This window comes from Brienomyrus brachyistius, chromosome 2, assembly GCF_023856365.1.
Source record: "Brienomyrus brachyistius isolate T26 chromosome 2, BBRACH_0.4, whole genome shotgun sequence".
In the NCBI taxonomy this organism is placed as follows: domain Eukaryota; kingdom Metazoa; phylum Chordata; class Actinopteri; order Osteoglossiformes; family Mormyridae; genus Brienomyrus; species Brienomyrus brachyistius.
Genome location: NC_064534.1, coordinates 13,500,113 through 13,525,074, shown reverse-complemented (window position 1 = coordinate 13,525,074; position 24,962 = coordinate 13,500,113). Strand labels below are relative to the sequence as shown.

The 24,962-nt window shown below is 50.1% G+C and overlaps 2 protein-coding genes across 3 annotated transcripts in view; one reads left to right on the top strand and one right to left on the bottom strand.

Moving 5' to 3' along the window:
* Positions 1-24,962, bottom strand: part of tcf7l1b (transcription factor 7 like 1b) — a 611,697-nt gene that overhangs the window by 516,515 nt on the left and 70,220 nt on the right. The window lies entirely within an intron of this gene.
* LOC125711381 (phosphatidylethanolamine-binding protein 4) overlaps positions 599-24,962 on the top strand; it is a 73,095-nt gene continuing 48,731 nt past the window's right edge. Inside the window, exons 1-3 of one of the 2 annotated variants that reach the window (XM_048980217.1) lie at positions 599-758; positions 1,208-1,326; positions 1,747-1,876. In XM_048980217.1, the coding sequence (XP_048836174.1) occupies positions 753-758; positions 1,208-1,326; positions 1,747-1,876 (255 nt within the window). In that variant the 5' untranslated portion in view covers positions 599-752. The remainder of the gene's footprint in view (positions 759-1,207; positions 1,327-1,746; positions 1,877-24,962) is intronic. The other variant, XM_048980227.1, reaches the window with a different exon arrangement.

Sequence of the window (24,962 nt, the reverse complement as noted above, 5' to 3'; positions counted from 1 at the left end):
ATATGTAAGAATGGATTCCGTTTATGGAACGCCTCTCCACGTGTCCAGGTGCTAATACCACCGCTGCAAATAAGCACAAACCAAAGGGAGCTTGTAGCAGCACTCGGGATATAGGCTATAGCTAAATCTCTGCTGTACAATCACGATCGCGTAATTTCATGTTAACAGAAACGCCTTGTATTGTTGACGACTTAATACAAAACTTGAATGTTTCCTTAGCAGTATATGTATATTGACTTTTGAACTTGTCTGTGTAATTTATTTCACCGCTCTGCAAAGTAAGGGAAGATATTTTTGTCATGATGCGTATACCTGGAAATCGGTAGCATGAAGTTGTGTAAATAATGTTTGTTTATTAAATAAAATTAAGCAATTAACCAGAACTGTTGTTGATTCGTTCTTTTGAAGGTGATTAGAACTAAAGTTTAAAGATAGTCAAGTCACAGTGGATAAATACAAATGTATGTCTGCCGTTTATTTTAGTGATGTATCTGTTTTTTTTTTTTTACTGTCCCTGACCCCATGCATCATTACCGAACAGTCCACCGAAAAACTGACATGCTACAGCGGCAATTCAGCCACCGGCGGGGGGCGGCGCAGCACCAGCTAGGGGCTCGGAATCACTGAGTCCCAAGAACCGCTTCGCCCTTCTAAAATTAGCCCGGTAATGTGGGTCGGATCTCCAGCTGCTCCTGCTTAGTCCGGCACACGACGCTCCAGGGAGTCCGTACCGACATTTGGCCACTTGAAACATGCAGGTGAATATACGTATTTATTAGTAATTACTGCAAAAGCAGACTAAACCGCTTTTTTGGAATTTCAAGTAATCAATTCGAAGAGTCTAAAACACGTTTTAGAAGCGATCTGTTTTTATTTAATGGTACAATTTGTAAGCTAATGCACAGAATAGGCCTAACCATTGCAAACTTTAAGCATGGTCAGACTTGCAGAAAAAGAGTAGGGTCGATTATTTCCATTTTAGTTCAAAATAGGCATACCCGTAAATCTTTCCAGTTGTATATTCATTACGCACAAAAAACGCTTAAAAAAGTTAGCTTGATAAAATACGTTCGAATAGATATTTTAGCATTAATGATCAGTTTCTTATTACTATTTGTGTATCTGCAGAAGTCTTCCAAAAAGCCCGTATTTAAGGGCCGTGCTATCCCAGTATAAGATATTCTTGACCTCGTACATTTATTGCCAGATTTCCATGCAGCTGCTGAGGATCGTTTCGGTCCTTGTCGCTGCTGAGCTCTTACACCTTGTCTGCGGCGGAACATCCGCGGAGGAGACTTTGAGTGATTCTGATGCACGCTTCTGTCAGTGAGTATCCATTCGAAGAGAGGGAAAATGCTTTAATGAGATGTCAGATAAAGACAAGGATTTTCCCATTCAGTGCTACTGCGAGAAGTTAAAATAATAATAAAATCTGGTGTGGGAATGATGACGCATTGGAATCACGATTTGGCGCAGAATCACGATCGACCCACCCAGAGTTATACTACACTCTTCAAACCACACAAGTGAGTAGGAATTCTAAAAAGCTGAAGTGCTTTACTGAGTCAACGGGAGGTAATTAAAAAGAACAAACCATGTTCAATACTGTACATTTTTTCTTTAGTTCCATTTCTTTGAAGTACATCTAAAACTCAGCTTAAGATACCGCACCAAAGTAGCAAGAAACGAGGCGATAAGGGGGAGGATAGTTCCGATCCCTGACGGGAGGTTTCTGTGGCTCCACAGCGGAGGATTATCCCTGATGTACCCGGGTTTGGCAGTCGACCGCTGCCTCGTCGTCCCCCGAGAGCGGAGCCTTCGGGAGAGACTGAGTAGCGAGTGGGGAGCCCCGCAGGTGCGGTGGGAGCGTGCCAAGGTACGAGGAGCGTGTACGCATGCGCGCAGGGGTGACATATCCGGCAGGAATTTTTATTAAATATGCGGCACGTTTGGCCCAAGTAGGTGCTGGAGTTATGAGTGAACCATACACTTGTATTTAAAGTAAATAGCACATTATCAACCAAGGGTGGCGAATCACTTTAATGCCAATTCTATAGTGACCTAACTAATTTGCTGAAAGTTAAGATGCATTCATGCAGAGTATTTTAAATACCTGGACGTTTATTATCAGAAACGTATCCAGCGTGGAGGCGTTTGTTCCTAGACATCAAAATATGGATACATATGAAAACTTACAGCATTTGCTTTGTTTCTATATGTTCGTTTACTTCTCATCTTAAAGAGTACGATTTAAATACCGAAATATATATATATGCTTTGCACAGCATACACCTTGGTCATTCCCCAAAAAGTTAGGCAGGTCTAAATTAAACTAAAGTGGCGTCGAGGCCTCCGAACTACCATATAGTCAGTTTCGGACTAGTTTTAGAGAAGGAGTCTACTTACTGACTTTGATTTGGAAGGAGAATCATTTTGGAATCATTTTAGCTTCTTGTTTGCAACTCACAAAAAATAAATGTGCGTATTTGAGTGAGTAGTATAGACTTGAATTACAATCAAGAAATGGTTGGATTAATTAGCAACCATAAACCCATATCTGTATATTTGTGAGAGCACTGCTTTACCATTCATTACTATAAGGAAACACCCCCCTTTGCCGCGTTCGTGCTGTTGTACAAATATTCTACCACAAGGTGGAGTACTAGTACCATTTTTGTCTGGATTTTGGCCCCAAACTTGTACGTATACTGAGTGCATTGAGTAACATTCTTTGTTCCTATATTAATTGCATTAATTCAGTTTAGTTTTCAAAGATTATGCGCCTGTTTTCAGTAACCTAATTTGGTTTGGTTTCCTTTGACGTGTATTAGTTTCAGATACCACGCAAATTTAATGTATCTTACAAATAAACTCCTTAGATTCTGAAATACTTAATAGTTGTTGCATGCATATGTACTTGTGAGTCTGTTATGTGAAAAATGAATCCTTTTCATTTTGTTGCACCCTTAAATTCATTGTGAAATGAGATAATATACTGTATATGCATATTATATTTGATGTGTTTTTAATATACATCTTGCATGCATTTCCACTGCTGAAAGCTTGATCGAACAGTGAATGGATACGGATTCGTGTCAGTTCAGTTTCAAAGAGGAACAGATCCTGGGTGGTCACTGTTGTAAACGTAAGAATACAATCATTCTTGTTTTTAATCTCAGTACACCGGTATCTGTAAATTGAAAACTGAAACTGAAGGACACTTCAATTTGAGTCCATTTTTATAAATTCCATAGCTAAGCAGTCTCGCTTGAACATGATATATCGTCTCTGTGTCTCCCAAACCCCAACTGATGTATGGTCGTATTATCCGTAACGCTGTCTTACATGATTCTCTTTTATTGCCCGAGTCGGTGTCAGACAGCAGAACAGATTGCACGTGAGACCGAATCAATACGAACTTTATTTACTGCCCTTTGAAATTCGCTACCTTTGTCCTCCTCGGCGCTTATGAAAACATGTTGCGTTAAAGCTGGTTTCTCTCTCTTTCTGTCCCATAGCTGCTTCCGGGGAGTTTTTTAATTCATCGGTCCCTGTCACTTCAGTCGTGCCAAAATCACAGACCGCACTCGCTGCGAAAACGCGGCCTCTAACCGTCACACCCACCCACTGTGACACCCACCTCATTACCCCTTTGGAAGCACGCTGGGTAATTGTAATGGGCCGTACTGGGCAGCAGTCCAGCTAGAACTGTCTCTAAATGGGCTTTTATTACCGCAAACAAAAGCAAAGGGCCACAGTAACAACAGATTTTCTTGTCTAAGCCTAGAAATAATGATTCACCACATTAGTTAAAGCTGTTTGAAATGTGAAGCTCTGTCTGTTATCGCGGCGCATTCTGACATCATTATTATCGGTCCATCATAACAGAGAATTTAGCCTCTTCATAATGCGTCCTCCAGCACCGAAGACCCATCAGCATGCGCGGGCATCTCCGCACGCCTAAGCGAGCTCGGGAAGCCGCGCGGAGGGCGGCGCTTCACCACCGCTGCCGTGATGACCTTAGCTAAGCTCTCAGATATGATGCCAACCGACGGCTGCCGTCTGACGGACCGCCGTGAACCTTCATTAATGTCTTTTGGGTGTCGCCCTCTGGCTGGGCCGCGTTGGTCCGTGAAGAAGATGATCAGAGGCGACTCTTGTTGATGGGATGATTGGGCGTGGTGTTGCATTACCCAGAGTACCATCAGAGAGCCTGCTTGTGCTGCTGTCCTACAGTGATATCCGCAGCGATTGGCCAATAGGTTCGTATGCGAACAAAGCATCTAGAAAAACCAATTCTCACAAAATAGATGGCAAGCAGTACAAATGTGGGGTTTAAACATTTAATTTTTGAACTTTATACAAACATCACCACTTGTTTGACCTGATGGCATGGGCAATGTTAGCGGCCCCCACAAATAAATGTGTATTTCTTGGCCTAAGTCATGACTCAGCATTTAAGCCAATACTCACCCCCCCCTACCCATTCATCTCTGCCCTGTCCCTGCCTGACAGTAAAGTACTGAGACACCATATAGTACTGAGTACTATATTCTCCTTATGTCTGTATTTGCTGTATGTCACCATCTGTTACTTATTGCTGCCCCTCATTGGCACACCATTGGCTAGCCCCCCCCCCCACCACATAAGCCTAGGGCACCATTTGATTAGGGGGCACAAAAGAACTAATATTAGAAGGATCTTGCTTAGGGTAGCGGAACACCGGGGACCAGTGTCGCCTAACCCTAACCCTAACCCTAACCCAGTCCCGATAAGCCTCCCTGGACTGGCCCTTTTTGTTCCCCTACATAATCTATTGAGGATTGAAGGTACCTGTTAAATTGTTTTAAAAGAACATAGTTTTGCTGAATGCATTTTAAATACGGAGGTTATGAACACTGCTCTACTGTAAAGGACAGGGGGCTTAAATGACAGTGGTCAACAGGTGGCTCTAACCTCCCAGTTATGGCTCGTTGAACATTGTATTGCAAACGAATCGGATCTGTGTTAACCAGAATCATGGCATCACCCCCACACACACAAATTAGTTTTACAACCTGAGTCTTCATGGCAAAAAATCTGCGTATTAGAAGTGAAGCTATTTAGTATCTGTTTGCATCTTCATTTACTTCCTGCTTCAGCTATTCAGTTTGGGCTGAATCTCTTGCTGCAGATGTGCCTTCTGTCTCTCGTTTGTCTGCTTTTACATTTCGAACCCGTCGGATACCCGGGGCTTGTTTATACCCAGTGTCCACGAAGACGCTTAGCTCGCAGTGGTGTTGAGTGACAGACACTCCTCTTTCTTGGATGCGGGTCACGTGACCCTAACAGCTCATCCACAGGGAGGGCAGTGCATGAAGTGCGAAAGCACACGCACGGTGCACTTTGGCGCAAGGCAGCCCTGCCACGATACAGCTGCTCGAGAGCAGGCGGAAAGGCCCCGATTACCTGCTTCCGCAACGAGTGCAGAATGGTAGAAGGAATGGGAAAGTGGGGGGCTTGACAATGGCCTGTCTTTGAAATGGGTTTCCTGACTCGTGGCTGAGGTGCCTGTCGCCTGGGGTGGTGGAAGCCATTGTATCTTAAGTCTTCGGTTACCCTGTCGGTACTCTGTGCGTGGGTGTGTGGGCCGGAGCGCCGCTAGAGATTTTGGGACCCATGAAAGCCATCATACTAGGCCCCCAACCCAGACCGATTGAATTATGTTAAAAAATTTTTAGGGTCCCTGTCATTTAGAGGCCCTAGGAATTAACCAAGCTTTTGCCCGTTTATGGTGCCCCTGTGTGTGTGTGTGTGTGTGTGTGTGTGTGTGTGTGTGTGTGCGCGCGCACAAAGCAGTGGCCGCCAACCTTCGCCTCAGAGAGCTGCACACTGTAGGTTTTGAGTAGCACCTCTCATTAAATATTTCTGGATGATTAGCCATTGATATCTGTCAGCCAAAGTGTCCGTTCCGTAAGAGCGAGATTCACGCTGTAATAGAAAGTGCTTGTGTTGCAGTGGCCCGATCAAACATTGCTCTATTTCTGTGCCCCTTCCAGGCATAGCTCCTTTTCTGTTGGGTGAAGCGAATCAGGAGTTCAATGGCGAATAACCCACAAGGGTCCTTAATCCGCCGGAGATGCGAAGAGCAACAGCGGCGTGTAAAATCAGCGAGATGGGCGCTCTCCGGTGTCCCGGCTGGGCACCGCGACTGTGAAGTGTAGCCCTTGCATGCAGATTTATGCGAAGTGTGAAATATGCAGATATGTGAGGAGAAAAGAGCAGGATCTACCTCAAGGTCCAGATTAATAGCTGGAAATTATCTGATGATTGGCACACCTTTTGCCAGCCGGGAAAAAGGCTCGCGTGAGAGCGCTCCTGTTTTGACGGCGTTCTCCTCGGCGACGGGCAGAAGAAGATTTATGGATGACATGAAGAAACGGCGTGAATTCCCTGCACTAGCGTATTTGTGACGGGCCTTGAGCCCACTCCATCCAACCTGCCTCCATAACCGCTTACCCAATGTACGGTCCTGGTGGGTCTGGATCCTGTCCCAGGAAGCGCGAGGCGGGAGGTGGGGGGACGCCCTGCCCACTCCAGCTGTGAGCCCCCTGCCGCGCTTAAACGTGGCCCAAGTTTCCTCCCATGTTTTCCTGCTCGCAGTTGTAGCTGAGGAGTCAGTAGAGCAAGGTGATCAGCTGACCGATCGGGGCCATTGCAGCATTGGCAACGTTTATCTCACAATCACAGCGTGTCGGCGAATTAAATGTCCACATGGGCGTGTCAAATGCTTCTCTTGTCTTTGTTAAAAATAAAATATTGGGCAAAAGTAATGTAAGCTGGCGCTGGCATGTTCATAAAAAAAATACAAATTTTCTTCCCTGATTAAACTGTAGAGCTTCCTAAATTATGCTGAAAATGCTCTGCTATTTCTCACATACTTGTTGGGAGAAAAGCTCATAATTATTTACTGGAAGCAAAATAATCCTGCCGTTCTCTGTTGGCTGTGTCCATCTGGGGGCTCCCTTCTTGTTTTTAATGTGTTATAATTTTATGGATTAAATCTTCGCATATTGGTTTGCAGTTACCCCCAATTTAAAGGAATCCACATCTGAGCCCGAACCATGCATCTTGAGTTCAGTTCGGTTACCGTGACACATATTTAGAAAGATCACAGACAAACGGCATATCCGCAAATACAGTAATTGCATTATTAGTCGTGCTTTTGCTAATGGTGACTGCTGGCTTATGCTGACGATGGGGGCTCCTGGAGAAGGAGGAATGGAACTAATGCCTGGAAGATGCTGTCGGGGAGAGAGCTGGGCTGTGCCCTTAGTACCCGGCCATGTGTGCAGAGCAGCGAGAGCATGAGAAAAATGTAGATAAATCCTACACACACATTCATACTGGTTAGATTTCACCGAGCTCTTAATTAGCCTGTCTGTCGAGTTAATGTCACACCGAAGAGCCAATGGTGTCATGTGATGTGTGACTCAGGGGGTTGGGATTCATTGTCCCGGATCGGAAGGTTATCCGTTCAAATCCCATGGTTGACTGAGTGATTTTACCATTGGGCCTTTGAGCAAAGCCCTTAACCCCAGTCTCTCCAGGGATTGGCTGACCCTGCCTCCTCAACTGCGTGTTGCTTTGGATCAAAGCGTTTGCTAAATAAATAAATGTCTTTTAATTGCTTCCCCCCCCCCCCCCCGGTCACCATAATTGTTTTGCGCATTCAGTGGCCAGTTTATAAGGTACACCTGCTCGTTTTTGCAAACAACCAGCTCCTCTAAATGGTCAATCGTGGCTGTGGCATGGCGACGAGGTCAAGAGTTTCAGTTACTATTTAACTGAGCATTAGAACAGCTAAGACACGCGGTCGAAGCGATTTTAAACATGGTGTGATTGTTGGTGCCAGACATGGTGGTTCCAGTATCTCAGAAGCAGCCACCCTCCTGGGATTTTCACGCACTACAGTGTCTAGAGTTTACAGAGAATGGTGTGACTCTTTAAAGCTAACAGGAAGGCCGAAAGTGCAAAAATAACAGCTCGGCACCACAATGGTGTGCAGAATGGCTTCTCTGAGCACACAATTCCACTACCCTTGGTGCGGTTTTGGAGCCACCTAATAAAGTGGTCACTGAGATTATGTGATACTACACGTTTATGAATAGAAATCTTCGGTCAAGAGCCTAAGCCAGTTGCAGTCGATTTTCAGTAAATGTCTGTGGAGGAAGATGGTGCTGGGTGCCTGGGGGGCAGGACAGAGGAAGAGGACCGTCACTCAGGGGGGGTCCCATGCGGCACAGCTTGTCCCAACCCCCCATCCACCCATGCGGTCTAGCTTCTGGCCACAGGGTTTAATTATAGAGACTTAATCAGCTTGGGGGGGTCTGAAATTTGGGAAGCTTCTGTTTTTTTTTTGCCTGTCCCTCAGAAGCAGCCCCTTCCTGCCCTCGTCTAACGGTGGCCGTCCCTTATCGTTACCGTTTTAGCGGTGGCTCACTCCGAATTAGCTTAGTCGGGAAGGCAGCGCGGGGGCCCGTGCGCCATGGCCGCTGAGGCATCCCGCTGGCAGGGGGCGCTCACGAGCCTCCTGCTAACGTGGAGCTGCTGGAATGTGATGCCCAGGGACACGGAGGAGGTGAGCGCCTCAACCGAGCCTGTGAATAAAAGCCGCCCGATCGCTCGCAGGCTTCACATCGCTAACTGCTGCTAATGGCTCTGCCCCCCCCTCCTTTCTCCCTCTCTCTCTCTCTCTCGCTCTCTCTCTCTCTTTCTCACTCTGTGTGTGAATGATTTTGTATGCTTTGCTAAATAGATAGGTATGGGGGCGGTGAGAGAGGATTTAAAGTCAGCCCCCCACCCCCCGGTTATTTAATTTTTTTTCTTTCTCTCGATGCGCCTGAATGTTCTATTCTGCGAGCTGCGGATGACGACAGGAGCTCGCTGAGCCTGGCAGTGCCCACTGCAGGCTGCCGTCTCCGGGCTGCCCACTCTTCCCCGGGCCTGGCACGGCGCGGTGCGGCGCGGGTGGGGTTCCGCCAAAGAGCACCCCGTCATTCCCCGGGAAGCCCACACATCCACCCAGGGAGGATTCCTCAGAGGTCTTCCTGCGGGGGGCTCGCCGGAGGGAGAAGCCGCGGAGCCTGTGCTTGTCCCCCCGCCGCTGCTGTGTCCCTGTTCCGTCCGCGGGCCGCGGCGATAGGTGCTCGCTCTGCACGTGTGCACTGCAGGCTCTCCGCCGCACATAGGCGAGTGACACGGAGAGTGCAGCGATAAATCTGGCACTTTCATGGGCCTATGAACGGCGTGCAGCATTAAACTACACTTTGGTTCCTGCTCCTTGTCTCCCCCCTGGGCTTGTGTTCCCGCTCGATGCAGTGGCACTGCCATTAAACTGACCCACTTAACATCCCCCCCCCCCCCCCCCCCAAGAAACATACGCCGGGCTCTTGGCGTTGAGAGAATTATCGGCACTGTTATGCGAAGCCTCTCGGGCTGAATGGCGGGAGGCTGTAAGCCGCGTAATCCGCGGCTCCACAAAGCGGAGCTGTTTCTACATGTTCCATGGGCCCCTGGGGGCCGCCGATGGGAGCCCAGGTGCCAGGGGCAATTGTAGGGTTTTTAAGGTGGGGGGGGGTGGGCATAAGAGGGAGCATAATTCATACAGTGGGGCCAACCATAGAATTAGCAAATGAGACGCTTTGAATTGGTGAGTGACAACGGATATGTCCTCCAAGGGCCAGTCGGCTTTCAGCTGGGGACAGTGCTCCTGTGGCCCCGGCCCTAGATGTGGCCGTGCCAGGTGTTGAGGACCGAGGTGTGGGAGCCGGCCCCCCAAGGCCTGTCTACAGAACATGCCCCCTACCAGGCCACTGTGTCCCACTACACCTACAGCTCCGCGTTAGCATTTCTCTCTTCATTATCCCTCCATCTCTTTTCCTTTTCTCTCCTTTCTCTCTAGAGGAGTGGGAAGAGCTGAGGCGGCATAAAGCTTCACCGGCTGTGGGAGAGTAAAATATGATTTAAATGACCGTGAAAATGTGTTTTACCATCAATGGGGGGATTAGGGCAAGATCCCAGCAGCGGCCGGCCGTAGTGAACGGCTCGGCGCCGCTCGTAGGCAGGGTAGCGAGATGGATGCCTGGCGCTTGGCTGAAGCAGGATCACCAAATCCCACCGGTTCCACTCACGCCCCCCCTGTCTCTTAAGGGGATTCCTCATGCCTTAGATGGGAAGTCTTTCAAAGAGAGTGATACTTTTCCTCTTGTAAAGACCCCCCAGCCCAGCTACCACTCTGTACTTCAATACACACACACACACACACAGACCTGTATTCATATCTTTGTGGGGACCATCCATTCATTTCTATGGGACAAACCATAATCCCAACAATGACAAGCATAGCCCCCACCCAGCCCTAACCTTAACCACAAGTAACCAAGCAAAACACAAGAGTTTTGCCACTTTTAGTTTTTTGATTGTAGTCACAGATTTTTATAAAATTGAATTTCCCTTGTGGGGACCGAAAAAATGCTCCCCACAAAGTCAAAATACCATGTTTTTATCAAATTGGGGAACATTTGCTCCCCATATTGTAATGTACACCTGGACCACACACCTACACACACACACACACGTTCCTTTGTCTATGACATGACTCCTGCGAGTGTGTGCAGCATGGAGGGATGGAGGAGATATAGAAGTAATATATGGTGTGGGATTAAAATGGAGTCCTCTTATATTTAATAAGCACCAGATTTGCAAGGTTCAGAGCTCATTAAAACGAGAGTGAAACAGCGGCCCGGCTAGGGGGGGCAGGCCGAGGCGAGATTCATAATGCCAGCCGTGCCCCGGCGTAAGATAAACATAAAGAAATTAAATTCTATTTATACGAAGCATAGAAACAGCAGCGCAGAGCGGGGGGGCACGCGCAGGGGAGGCACACGCACGGGGGGGTTTGGCCAGCAGTAGTGGGTAGTAGCCCCCCCTTGCTGTTTAAGGTCCCATCTAAGAAGGGCCCATCACTACCCACATCAAGGTCCAGGGGGGGCTGCTTCGGTCTTCCGCTCCCCGCCCCCGGTCGTCATCACGGGGCGCGTCGGAGGAGTTCCTGGATGGATCTGGCTTGGGCATTAATGCTCTTCCTGTTCACGGTTCAGCCTTAACCACTGCATCCGTTCATTTAAATATAACTGCAGGGGGCGCTCTGAGACACTCTGCGCTCACTCTCGGTCGTGTCCTTGTCCTATCCCTGGATGAAGAGGGCGGACAAGGAAGGGTGGGGTGACAGGGAGCTTTGGCTTCAGCCTGCCTCTTGTGGGCGCTTGTCTGAAAGGACAAAGCAAATCAATTTACTGTCGTAATCTCATTGCCGGTTTCCACTGTCACCCTTCCCACCCGTCTCCAGAAACTCCAGACCCCGTCAGAAATAGAAGCGCACACGCCATTTATAGGGGTAAAAGATTCTGCGGAAAATAACCAGGGGAGTACAGTAGCAGGTGCTTTTTTTTTTGTTTTTGGAGGGGGGGGGGGTGTTTTCTCCAAGTGTTGCTCTTGTGTGTAAAGGCCAGTGAGTGTAGTTGTGAGAGCTTATTGATGAAAAACGTCAGGGCACCGTCTCAGTTTGCCCCTACATTTGTTCATTTCAATGCACAGCTGAATGAAATTGCAGGAATATTTAAATCCCCTTAAGATGCAATCTGCATTCCCTTACACAGCTACCGAGACACGGCAAACCTGCTTTGGTTACACCAGCCGTCGGTTCCTGGGTCCATTCCATCGAGGGAGAATCTTACTGATTGGGAAATCAAAAGCCTCGTTAAAGCCGCTGAATTCAAGTGCTGGGTTGTAAGAGTGAGTCGTTCCTGGCTGTTTTAACGGCGATTGTTTATATCGGGATATGCTGTGCGATCTCATGGAGAGTTTTTGCATAAAAATGGCATGCTTAGAATTGCGTAACAACGCATTTAGTGCTCCAGTTGCATTCTGAGAAACACTGGGCCAGATTTCGCACTTTTTTTGCAGCATTGTAAAATTTGCACCTGTTTCTATCTCTTTCTGAGTAACGTAGCATTAACTGTGGGTTTAACTGTATGCGAGGTTGGAGAAAGGGTCAGATTTTATAAATTCATATTTAAAGGAAAACCACTTGTAAATGAATGACATTGTATCATCTATACATGCATGCATCTGTCATCTATCTGCTTGTCCTGGTGAGGATCACGGTCTTTGCGCAATGTTGGAGAATAATTTGTTTGGTAGAAATCTCAGAAGGAATGTATCAGATGGTATTCAGGGTGTCGTCCTCCTGTATATTGTAAACGACCGTGGTTGCTGAATCGAAGCATGACTCAGCAAGTAACCCCCGAGAGTGTACCTGCAACGATGGTGCGAGGTTGCACTCCCCCTGCGTCGGTCTGACCCCTTAACACATCACGAATCGCCCTTTAAACCTAATGTAGCTCCGTATCTGTGCTGTCTCACGCTATTCGTCCTGATGCCGTTAACTCAAGCAATGATGTTTAGATGCTGTCCCTGATGCTTGGTCGCTCCTGGGGAGTGACACCACTTACGCGCCAGATATGCATGTAGTGACAATCATGAGCGACGCATGTAAGCGAGTTGCAGCCACTCGTTAGCATGCGGCAGCATTGTTACACACGGCACGTGTCTATCTTCAAGTGGTGCCACTAAGTGGCAGTATATTCGGTGTATTAAACACTTAATGGTTTGTGACTTGGTGGCCAAACTTTGATAAAGTCGAAAAATACAAGCAGCCGATCCATGGCTGAGTGCCGCGTGTGTTTTTAATCCAAAGTCCCCGTGAGCTACCTTACTTCCGTAAGCTCGTCACTCATCCTGGCGAAATGCCGCCATCTCCTCTCCCAGTCTGCGCGTATGTGCCGTTTACCTGATAAATCGCTAGCCTCCGTCGGCGGGCTGACGGACGCGTCCGGGCCGCAGCGCATTAGCGGGATGCATTTGACACAAGCGGGAAGCGACAGGCGGGATAATTTGGGAGCGGCGGCGGGCAGATACGCGATTGTGACCTGTGTCGGCGTGAAGTCTTTGTTGTCCTAAGGGTTCGGTGTTAAAAATAATAAGGAGGGTGGGATGGTCTTACAGCCAAGGAGCTTAGAAGTAAAATCTCAAATAAGCTTGATTTTCCTCAGCCAATCGCATTGGATTTTTGGGGGGTTTGTTGTTGATCATTTCAACTGACTCACATAACCTACCCCCCCGAAATAAAAACACTAGAGGTTTATGTGGCTTTACAAAAAAATGTATCTAGACATTTATCCAGTTTAATCTCCTTAACATATTAAAGTGATTTGCATTACCCTGCAGTGACTGGCGCTCCACTGAGCTCCTCCCCCACAAGGCAAGGGCATGTGGGGGAACGTGGACACTTGTGTTTTTCCCAGGAAAGGAGCCTGATCCGCACAGCCATCCGCATATTGCGGAATGGAGGCCGGAGGACAGGGCAGCTCGGCGTTCCTCTCCGGAAATGTTGGAATGCTCAGAGACGCCGTGGAGAGGGAAGAGGGAGATGCAAGGCGGCAGGAGAGGAACAGTGCAGCGAAGGGGTGCCGCATCGGAGCGCTGGGGCCGGCTGCTCTGTCGCTGTGAGACATACTTAACCTTTCCTAAAGACACAGGCCGGAGCCCCTCCTCGTATCCGCGGTGACAGGCGCCACGTGCCCGCGTCTCCCCCTTGTCCAGGCCAAAATGTCAACGTCAAAACCGTCAAAATCGTTAATGGATCAGCCCTCTCCCCCCCCCCCCCCCCCCGATTAGCTAGGATGCTGCGGGTGTGGGGTCATACCGCGATTGGCGTCCTGTGACATCCTGTCACCTTGTCGTGTGATCTGGCGATGACCCCCCCCGTGTCCGTCTCCATTTTACTCTCAGCTGTTCACATCCACTTTTAGAGCCTTTTATCTCCATATTTCTCTTGTTTCCTTCTTGGGGAATAATCTGACCACTAACATCTGCGTTGTTCTTTCTTGTTTTCCGTTACGATTGTCTTTCTTTAAGTGCTCCCTGCTCTGACTGTTTGACGATGTGATTAAATGAAGATGCGATCAGTCAGTAGCAGGCGAAGCTTGTTTTTACATCGAGGGTGTCTCACCTCAGCGATCGTAACAAATTATCGGTATTAATTAATGCTGGGGGGATCTGGCCTTTCCTGCATACTGAATCAGACTGATCTGGGTAGCATCAGGACAGTAGGACCAGGGCACACCTGCCATCTTGCCCTCTGGGAAATAAAAATATTTCATTTATTTGAATTAAGTCTTGATTTACTTTAATTGTTGTGTTCTATCCTTCCTAGAAATCGACCAGCCCTTAGTGTTTTATGTTTTTTGGTTAAAAATGGAATAAAATTCAACATTAATCGTATGTACTCGCATGCTTAATCAAATTAGGTTGTTTTGGTTCTCGGGGCTGTAATTTCTGACTGCCAGTCGCCGTCAGTCAGTCCGTCTCGCGGCCAGCGGGTCCGTCTTCAGGACAGCACTTTTCTGACTTTTTAAATATGGAGAGAGAGCGTGGAATCCCTGCCAGCATGGCTGGGCTCCTACACTTCACTTCAAACAAACTCCCTCACCAGCTGGCCCTCGGTTTTCACAACAGAAATTAAAAAAAAAAAAAAAAGCTGAAGGATGTGAGAATACCTAAGCATTTAGCTTAACCACACATCTCGTGCCAGAAGAAGCTCACAGTTTTATTTAATTTTTTTCTTTTTCCTTTCCTAAATCCTGCAAAATGGCGCTCGGGGTTCTTCCTAGAGAAAAAAATAAAGAAGAAAGTTCTGATTGAGGGAGAGGAAGAAAGGGGGTTTGTGTGTGCAGGAATGTGGATTTCTTCCTGCCGTAAAATCCTAATTGTGCCTCGGAGGCCTGGTACCATGTCGGGTGCCCGTGCTCTGCTCCACTTCGCTCGACGCGATTTGCGGCTCCCTCTGCCTGTTGAAGAAACGCGGTTCGGTTGTAACCCTTTCGGAGCACGAACCGGCCTTGTCGCGGCAGGGCGAGGGAGGATGGGTGGCCGTGTTTTAGCCTTAGGTGGGTGGAATTGGGGGGAGGGGGGGTTTGTCAGTTCTGTATGTGCAGGTGCTGCGGGAGGCTGCCTTCCTCATGGACATGGTCTACAGGCACGGTAGGGAGCCGGGAAGTGAGTACGGAACGGCGCTCGGATGCTGAGATCCCCACAATATGGACATGACAGGTGTGTCAGTCTCGAGATCTTAATTCACAACTCGTGCCTTAGAGTGGCCATAAGCTTGGCGGAGCGTGGGGGGGTGGGGGGGGGCTTCAGGAAACACATTAGCATCCATCACGGTCCCGAGGGAGAGTGCAGGTAGGGCCGCCGCGCCCACCCCCCCTGGAGCTGCACGGGTGGCACCGGAAGGCTGGCGACTGTGGCTTTGTGGCCCATTCCTGTGAACATGACTAATCCTCACCGCATTTACTGCGCTGGCTGGTGTCCGCCGCAGCACTAATGTTTGTTGTAGGTGTTTGCGGTTGCTCGCCTCGTGCGCTGCGTTATTTTGACGCCCTGGATTTCATTAATGACTGGCACCTTCTTGTTATTACGGGCTGTTCCGTTGATTGGCAGCCAGAGCACTTTCTAGGTTGGGGCTGGGGGATCTGTTCCGATGGCCTCCCCTGTACCCTGCCGCCTGGCCTCTTATTCGCCACGTGTAATGCAGCCTCCGGTGGATATGGGGTAAAAGGAAGATGCCTGTATTCATTTCGGGAAGCTTTCCCTTGCGGTTTGTATCTCTGAGGTCTCAGATTTCAGCCTTTCTACCTGCTGTAGGTAACAAAGACTCAGCGTGCGGCATACAATGTTATGGTCTGTGACCACCTCCTGTGGTTCAACAGACATTGCTGCTAACAACACATGCATCATGGGTTCGAATCCCAAGGAATTGGGATTGTGAATTGTAAATTGTAACCCCTCTTCCGTGAGTTTTTTTGGATAAAAGCATCAGATAAATGAATAAAATGTTAGATGAATGATTAAAGTAAATGGTGGATTTCCGACAAAACTGGGAACTGCCGTTGTGGGTGGTTAATGAATATTGTTAGGGCATCCACATGTTGTGGGTCTTCTGAAGGAGGGAGGAACCTTATCTGGGGTCTAGTGGATGGGAGAGGATCCCCCCCACTGGGGGTCTGCGTGTAGCTTTTATCTCTGTGCAAGGACTGTGATGGCCTCCTCCCTGAGCACCTCGGGCAGCACATTCGGAGGTAGGAGGTATGTGGTTTCCCCATCTGCAAGGTCAGCTTCAGACAAGGGCCTCTGCTCTGAGCTCCTCAGCCAGCAGGAGGTGCGCTGTTTCCCCGTCTCCAAGGCCAGCTTCAGGAGTGGGCCTCCGCCCTGAGCTCCTCAGCCAGCAGGAGGTGCGCTGTTTCCACGCCTGCAAGGCCGGCTTCAGGCGAGGGCCTCCTCCCTGACAACCTCAGCCAGCAGGAGGTGTGCCGTTTCCATGCCTGCAAGGCCGGCTTCAGGCGAGGGCCTCCTCCCTGACAACCTCAGCCAGCAGGAGGTGCGCTGTTTCCACGCCTGCAAGGCTGGCTTCAGGCAAGGGCCTCCTCCTCGAGCTCCTCAGCCAGCAGGAGGTGCGCTGTTTCCATGCCTGCAAGGCCGGCTTCAGGCGAGGGCCTCCTCCCTGAGCTCCTCAGCCAGCAGGAGGTGTGCCGTTTCCATGCCTGCAAGGCCGGCTTCAGGCGAGGGCCTCCTCCCTGACAACCTCAGCCAGCAGGAGGTGCGCTGTTTCCACGCCTGCAAGGCTGGCTTCAGGCAAGGGCCTCCTCCTCGAGCTCCTCAGCCAGCAGGAGGTGCGCTGTTTCCACGCCTGCAAGGCCGGCTTCAGGCGAGGGCCTCCTCCCTGACAACCTCAGCCAGCAGGAGGTGTGCCGTTTCCATGCCTGCAAGGCCGGCTTCAGGCGAGGGCCTCCTCCCTGACAACCTCAGCCAGCAGGAGGTGCGCTGTTTCCACGCCTGCAAGGCTGGCTTCAGGCAAGGGCCTCCTCCTCGAGCTCCTCAGCCAGCAGGAGGTGCGCTGTTTCCCCGTCAGCAAGGCCGACTTCAGGCTCCGCCCCCTGCTTGTTTTTCATCTTTGTTAATTTTACAGTCGATTCAGACGCACACAAAATGCTATCAACTGCTCCTCCAATAATTTCTACGTCCCGTTCATCTCCATGGTGCCTTCAGAAACCTTTTATCATGATTATTGTTTTTAGCTGTGGTGTGATTATTACTGTACCGACCCACAGACCTCCACAGTCCCATGTTCTTTTGCACCCCTCATGCCAGCATCTCGCTTCCGGATCATAATGTCCAGATTTGGGGGCAGTAATCCAAGAATTCCAGTATTATTTCTCACTATAGATTATGTCAGATCTTTTTGTGGGTTATAGTCTGCAATCCAAAACAAATGACACAGCAAACTAATGAAATGGCATGAAAGTAGTCAGATCACGTATGGGGAACCCCTCCCACTGCCCTATTAAAATCACACAGATAATGGGATTCATAAAGGCAGAGTATTCAGGCAGTCAGGCCTGGTTTTGTCCAGTGAGTGTCCACTCACTGAACATGTTTATCAGTCTGTAATCCATATTCCAGAAGTCATTCATAAAGGCAAATTTACAGATGCATTATATGGATGAGGATCTTTCAGGCCAGGAGTTTTCTCTGTCTTTGTCGCCATAGAAGTACATCATTTGGGCAGTGGTGCCTCTGGGAAGTGGTGTCTGGGCAGTGGTGTCTGGGCAGTGGTGCGTCTGGGCAGTGGTGTCTGGGCAGTGGTGCCTATGGGCAGTGGTGCGTCTGGGCAGTGGTGCGTCTGGGCAGTGGTGCGTCTGGGCATTGGTGTCTGGGCAGTGGTGCCTATGGGCAGTGGTGCCTCTGGGCAGTGGTGTCTGGGCAGTGGTGCCTCTGGGCAGTGGTGTCTGGGCAGTGGTGCGTCTGGGCAGTGGTGCGTCTGGGCAGTGGTGCGTCTGGGCAGTGGTGCGTCTGGGCAGTGGTGCGTCTGGGCAGTGGTGCCTATGGGCAGTGGTGCCTCTGGGCAGTGGTGCCTCTGGGCATTGGTGTCTGGGCAGTGGTGCCTATGGGCAGTGGTGCGTCTGGGCAGTGGTGCGTCTGGGCAGTGGAGCCTCTGGGCAGTGGTGCCTCTGGGCAGTGGTGCGTCTGGGCAGTGGTGCGTCTGGGCAGTGGTGTCTGGGCAGTGGTGCGTCTGGGCAGTGGTGCGTCTGGGCAGTGGTGCGTCTGGGCAGTGGTGCCTCTGGGCAGTGGTGCGTCTGGGCAGTGGTGCGTCTGGGCAGTGGTGCGTCTGGGCAGTGGTGCCTATGGGCAGTGGTGCGTCTGGGCAGTGGTGCCTATGGGCAGTGGTGTCTCTGGGCAGTGGTGCCTATGGGCAGTGGTGCATCTGGGCAGTGGCGCCTATGGGCAGTGGTGTCTCTGGGTAGTGGTGCATCTGGGCAGTGGCGCCTATGGGCAGTGGTGTCTCTGGGTAGAGGTGTCTCTGGGCAGTGGTGCCTCTGGGCAGTAGTGTGTCTGGGCACTGGTGGCTTAATGGTTAGGGAAATGCACTTGTAATTGAAAGATTGCAGGTTCAAATCCCCAACCAGCAAGGCACCACTCAGGTACCCTGAGCAAGGTACCGCCCCCAAGCTCTGCTCCCCAGGCGCTGAATTAGCTGCCCCCTGCTATGTCACGATGTCACATACGGGTTAAATGCAGAGGATGCATTTCGTTGTTGTGCCCTGTGTGCTGTGGTGTGTCAACAATGACCTCAGAATTCACCAAATTCTGAATTATAATTATATTATTTATCTGCAGGTTTCTTTAGTCTTGAGTGACCCCCCCCCATTAAAAATGGAGTGGATATGAATGCTCAGCAAAAAAAAAACACAGACATATGTGAAGTTTTCAAAACATACTTCTGGGCTCCTTATGAGCTCTGGGCAGCGCTCTGCAGACAGGTTGGGGTGTGAAGCGGCAGTCACGTTACTCCTGACAAACAGCGAGCCATTTTGGTGGCGGTGAGAAGCTCCCACTGGCAGTCAGGGGCGGCGGTGGAAGTGTCACGGTTTGGAGAAGCTTTGCTGCCTTGCTGCCACGGGACCCGGAGCACTTGTCATCTTTGAAGGATCCGTGAATTCTGCTCAGTACCAGGAAATTCGATGTCAGACTGAAACAGTTTAGCAAGTCTAAATCTGAGAGGTTGAAGAACACCAGAGTTGGGACCTAGACTGACGTGTGCAGTCCATACCAGAAGCCATGGAGATAGTGTGGAGGGGATCTGTAGTGGGCAGCTGACAGTAATGAGATCGCTAATGGGAGGAGGGGGAGGGTCATCGTTCTCCAGGGGGCCGTGTACTGATGGGAGGGGGCTGCCCGTACCCATCTTTGCTATTCGATTAATGCAGACACCAAATATTAGCTCACGTGTGTGTGACTTGTTTTTGAAGATGAACATGAATAAAATAACAGTGTGATGTTTCCAGCTGCCAGTGACACGCTACTGATCAGAAACTGATGTACTCTGCACTCATAAGGGGTCTCTTTCTGCTCTTTGACTGCATATTTACTATTATTATTATTATTATTCATAATAATAGCAATAATAACAATATAAAAAATTGTTGTTGATACTCGCTTATCGTTATGTCACTATTTGAAAGATGTTCTTGCGTATGTAGGTGCATGGATGGCAAACTGTGACAGAATTCCTTCCAAGCACACAAAAAAGTCAACCTACTTTCGTTTTATAAAACAAGTAGCCTGCAACGACTGCAACGGTCCTCTTTTGGCCTCGGGTCCCAATTTCCACGGCTGCACCAAAACAGTCGCTGTTCGCAGCTCCGAAGCTGTTTGGTGTGTTTTGTCATTTAAATGGACCTTTGAAATGGCTGCGTGCTTTTTTTTTTTTTGTTTCTGAAAGAGGATATTGTGGCGGGGGAGGGAGGGGGGGATATCACGGATTTTATTGGGATGCAAGGAGGCAGCGTACACAGAATGAATTCTTGGATTTGGTGAAGGTGTCAAATTCGCTGAAGTAACTATACTTAACAGACGCTATTTAAAAAAAAGAGAGAGCCAAAGGGCAGAATTCGCACGCTGCACGCACGGTGTTGAGCGTGCGTTAAGCCGCATCCTTAGCGTAAATGCATGTAGGTAAACTGTTAAAGACAATGTGCCGATCCAGCCCCCTCCCCCTCATTATCACAAACAAAAAGGGGTTGCCATAGAAACCATATAGTTGCCTGAAGTCAAACTAAAATCCTATTTCCAATATGTGTTTATATTTAGAATATTGTTCTCGAAGGGTTGACGATCAGATGGCGTTGGGAGACCTTGTTTAATTGTCTTCAGGCGGTTACGGCTTTGAGATGTAATCTTTACCGATATCGTGCGACTTTTGGAGGGGAGGGAAGAACAGCTTGTCGCTTTTGAAAGCTCGTGTCTTTCCAGGATGGCCGGTGCAGCGGGCTTGGCACCGGCCATGTGCTGGTTTTCGAAGAGGATTCATGGTTCCCTCGTTAATAGAAGGTGTGGGGAGCAGCAGCCTGGTGACAGCGCTTGTGTCTGTGGTCCGACCAGACAACCTCTGACGATACGGATAGGAGTTGGTGTAGCAGCCCGCCGAGCGCAGCGTGAAGTGTACAGGCCCGTTTCTGTCGAACACTGAACGCTGGGCACAGTGGGTCAAAATGACAGCTCTTAATGGTAACACTGTGTGTGTGTGTCTGTGTGTGTGTGTCTGTGTGTGCGCACGCGTGTTCATTAGTTGCTCTCCCTGTATGTTAGATTGTTTTCCTGTATTCTGTGCATGTGTCCATGAGTTTGTCTCTGCGTCAGACTGTGTGCTCACTGTGTGTCTGTGAGTCTGTCTCTATGCTCACTGTGTGTCTGACTCTGTGGTTGCTGTGTGTCTGTGAGTCTACCTCTGCTCATGTCAAATTCTCTGTGCTTGCTGTGTGTCTGTCTCTGCGTTCATGGTTTGTGTGTAAGTCTGTCTCTGTGCTCGCTGTGTGTCTGTGAGTCTCCCTCTGCTCATGTCAGACTGTGTTCGTGTATCAAACTGTGCTGATTGTGTCCGTGGGTCTGTCCCTGCTTACTGTGTGTCTGTGAGTCTGTCTCTGCACATGTCAGACTGTTTGTGCTCTCGGTTCGTCTGCCAGTCTATCCCTGTGCCCGCCCTGTACGCTCCCGTGACACCTGACTCTCTGTCTGCACACGCACGCCCCCCGCAGTCTGAGTGCGTGTACGCCGCCTTTGTGCATCTGCGCCACCGCTCCCGCACTTTGAGTAGGTGTGTATGTGTAAAAGGCAGCACTAGAAAGTGTGGAGAGCCACAGCTAACAAGATCGCATCCAGGGTGACTAACAAGCTTAACATGAGTGCGGCCGCATTCGCCAGCACGCCGCGCCGAGGGAGCGTTCCGCGGCGGCCCGAACAGCGCTGCAGCCAGGCTCTGGGCTGCTACTCAACACACACCCGCTACGTTTCACCGAAGCTTGTGGCGGTTAACCCCTGTGGGACACGCTCTGCGGGTCTCCATAATATTCAGTCTAGCAGGGATGCGTGAGAATTTATGACTGTATTTTCCACATGCTTAACATGGGTGTTGTCACCAGTGGGTGAATCCATCAAGGGCCCCTGGTTTTGAGACAGGGAGGCTACTTTGTGAGTTAAGTAGGTGACGAACGATGACTGTAAATCGCTGTCAGCAGAGGCAAATCTCTGTCACTCATGTCACTTTGTCAAGCCCTTGGCTCAAGGGCAGGAATCGCGAATGGGAGCAGCTTCGCGGACTCCTGGAGTACCTGTGACTCGTCGGGGTGTCATGCGGGCACCATCTATCTGTGGTACGCCAAGGGCAGTACGGTACGGAAAGATCTGGGCTCTGCGGATAAACCTTGGAGTTCACGCAGGAGTGAAGTGTTGCTGTTCAGTATGTGACATTCTTTGGTTTGTTCCCATGATCCTGGGAGCCCCTCGTATTGCTCAGTTTCATCCCTGGTCCGAGTGTCACATGGCGCTCTGCCTTCGGGGGCGGAGCTATTTATTGTTTTAATGCTCAGGATGCGTGTGCGTGCTCTAGTGTGAGTCACTCACCTGGGCTCCGGGGATCCGGATGCTGAGCCATGCAGTTTGGCACCTTCCCTCCCCCCTCACCCCCCGCTACCTGATCAGACTGAGACATTCCCGGTGATGAAGCCTTTCACTTCTCGAGAAGCAAAGTTGCAAATAGGTCATTTTGGAGGCAGCTGTCAGCTCCAGGAGTTTGGAGATCTTTCAGGCGGGAAGGAATCACACTTGTGAAGCAGGTAAAGGAGCTTATTGAATCGTGTGGTATGGCTCTGATTCCGAAGTCCAGTGGATCATGCGGAGTTCCTTTCATCTGCATTTTGTGTAACCCTGACATTACTGGATGTAACCTCTGCTGCAGTAATAAAGAAATTTTATAACCTCAAATGGTTTGGGGTTTAAGCCCGGTTTCTCAGTGCTAATGAGTCGGAAGGCCAGCATTCCCCGGAAGTGTGGGAAGCGCAGGTATGTCAGGTACAGAGCATGTGCAGAAAAATGCGTCCTGAGCAGTCGCAGACAGGAGGGTCCTCAGCGGATTGTGGCGCATCTGATTAGAGGCTATTTTTGAGTCGTAGGGAGGCGTGTCACACTCTTCAGTCTTGATGACATTGTGGTCAAGTCACCATTGGGCGATTCGCTGTCAAAATGGATTCCTGCACCCAATTGCACTTACAGTGATTACAGTGCTGCCCTTTGTGCCTGGCAGTGACCGGGGTGGGGGGGGGCTGAGGTGAGATCAAGTCTGTGTGGTATTATTAATGATAGTAATACAGCCCCCCTCCATCACCCCCACCTCAACCATCTCCTCTGGTGACCCCAATGTCAGTGTCAGTCACCGGTAGGAATGGGGGCATCGTGGCCAATGTGGTCATCATATATCCCCCCCACCCATCCCCAACCTCTCACCTTGCTGTGTCGCAGGCAGGATTCAATTACCAGTGCCTGGTCGACCCTCGACCCCGCCCCCTCCCAGAGAGAGGGCTCATCTTCGGCCCCTCGCGTGGACAGAGAGGGCAGGTCAGGTTAGCTGCTTCCCCCGGACATCAGGCCCGGATCTCCCAACAAAGGACGTTGCCACACAGTCTGCAGAGAGTCTCGGGGGTCACAAAAGGAGCTTATGAGGCTTGTGAGATGCGTTAGGCTGTGGCATGACACGTGACACAATAGGTTCCTTAATGGATCGCAAGAGGTAAAGGGGAGAGATGAGCTCCACTTTCAGGAATTCCTGATCACCAAATAATTACCCCTATGAGAAATTTAAAAGCAGTATCTCTAGGATCGGAATGCTTTTTCCTTTAGCAATCCATACGGAGTGATCTCCCTCGTTAGGCAATCGATCGGCCATCCCTGCTCTAAGTCCCGCTCGATAGCCGATAAGCCGCCCTCATCTCTTAATCGTGGCACAGATATGGTTAATTTCTGCGTGAGCTGCAGTGTTTTCACCAGCTCAGGGGCACTTTCGGTGAAGGTCATCGCCACACAGCTTTGGGTGAGCCATGAGCACAGCCCGGCCATTTAGTGAAACGCCCGTGGGCTCCCTGACGGCCCTGTCCACAGGAGGAAGAGCCCCAGGGGTGGAGGGAGAATTAAAAGTCAGCCGCGTGCTCGCTATTGGGTCAGGGATAAGCTGTGAACTTGTAAACTCGCCGAGGGCCCCCCCCCCAGTTGCGAGGGAACATGGCACCAGGCCCAGGAAGTGCCAGAGGGCACGCCAATCAGATGCCCCTTCGATTTCCTGGCCGCGTTGGGTTCATCGCCAGGTACGGCAGAAGTCTGCCCCATCGCAGATGCTCTCTGTCCACCTTTGTTCTTCGCAGACGTCTCAACTTTGCACGGCTAAGGAATGCCAGCAGTACGTCTATCTTCCAGCCCCTTTTACTAACCAAAATCGGTGGTTGGCGGAGCCTGTCCCAGGTAGCACAGTGAGTGCGTAAGACTGGGAAACACCCAGATATTTTTTGGATTTTCCCCTTCAGGTCAAAGGAGAGTGGTATGGTAGTATGGTTCACAAACATTGCGTGATTGTGAGTAGGTGCACTGTGACTGACGGGCATCCCATCCAGGGTGTCCCCTGCCTGGCATAGGCTCTATCTATCCTCCAGATGGATGGATGGATGCATGGATGGATGGATCTGTATTTGCGTATGTGTAATTCTGTCAGGTAAATAGCTGTAAAATAACAGAACCTCCACATCACATTCCCAGTTTGGCAGCAGGGGAAGACGGTATTTTTACATCTCTCCAGGTTGTCATCTGACTGCTTCTGAGGTGCATCTTTCGCTCGGTCGAATTTGCCCCAGCTCTCACCCAGTTTCTTATTATTTTTTTTTTAATGTATCTTCATGACTACATCACCCTTTTGTGAATCAGCCCTTGGGATGTGTGTGTGCCCTTCACATGTCATCATAAGGAGACATAATGAGCCCTCCCCAAATTACTGAGCGGGGGCCCCGCGTATCCCCGAGCGGTGTCGCTCGCTTCTTGACCTAACAAATTGAGCGGTCTATTGTGGTATGGGGCCCGTCTGCCGCAGCGCAGCGCTCCGGTACCGGTCCGCTCCCCTGGACAGCTGGCTACGTAGGGATATCCCTGACCATTAGGGCTCATTAGAGCCTGCCGGCCACCGGGGAGCCGTCGGTCCTGCCTGCCTGCCCGCCACTTGCTGACGGCGTCCGCCTCACTCCCGGGCTGAGTGATGGGCCAAGCTGGCGCTCCAGCTCCAGCCCGAGATAACGAGGCCAGGGCGACACTATGGCTCCCACTGACGTGGGCCGTGGCCCCCGCCGTCCGGGCACGACGCCACCTCCTAGGGCTGCGCGCACGGAAACGTGCTAAATTGGGCCTCCATCCTGGAAAGGAGGTGTCAGGAT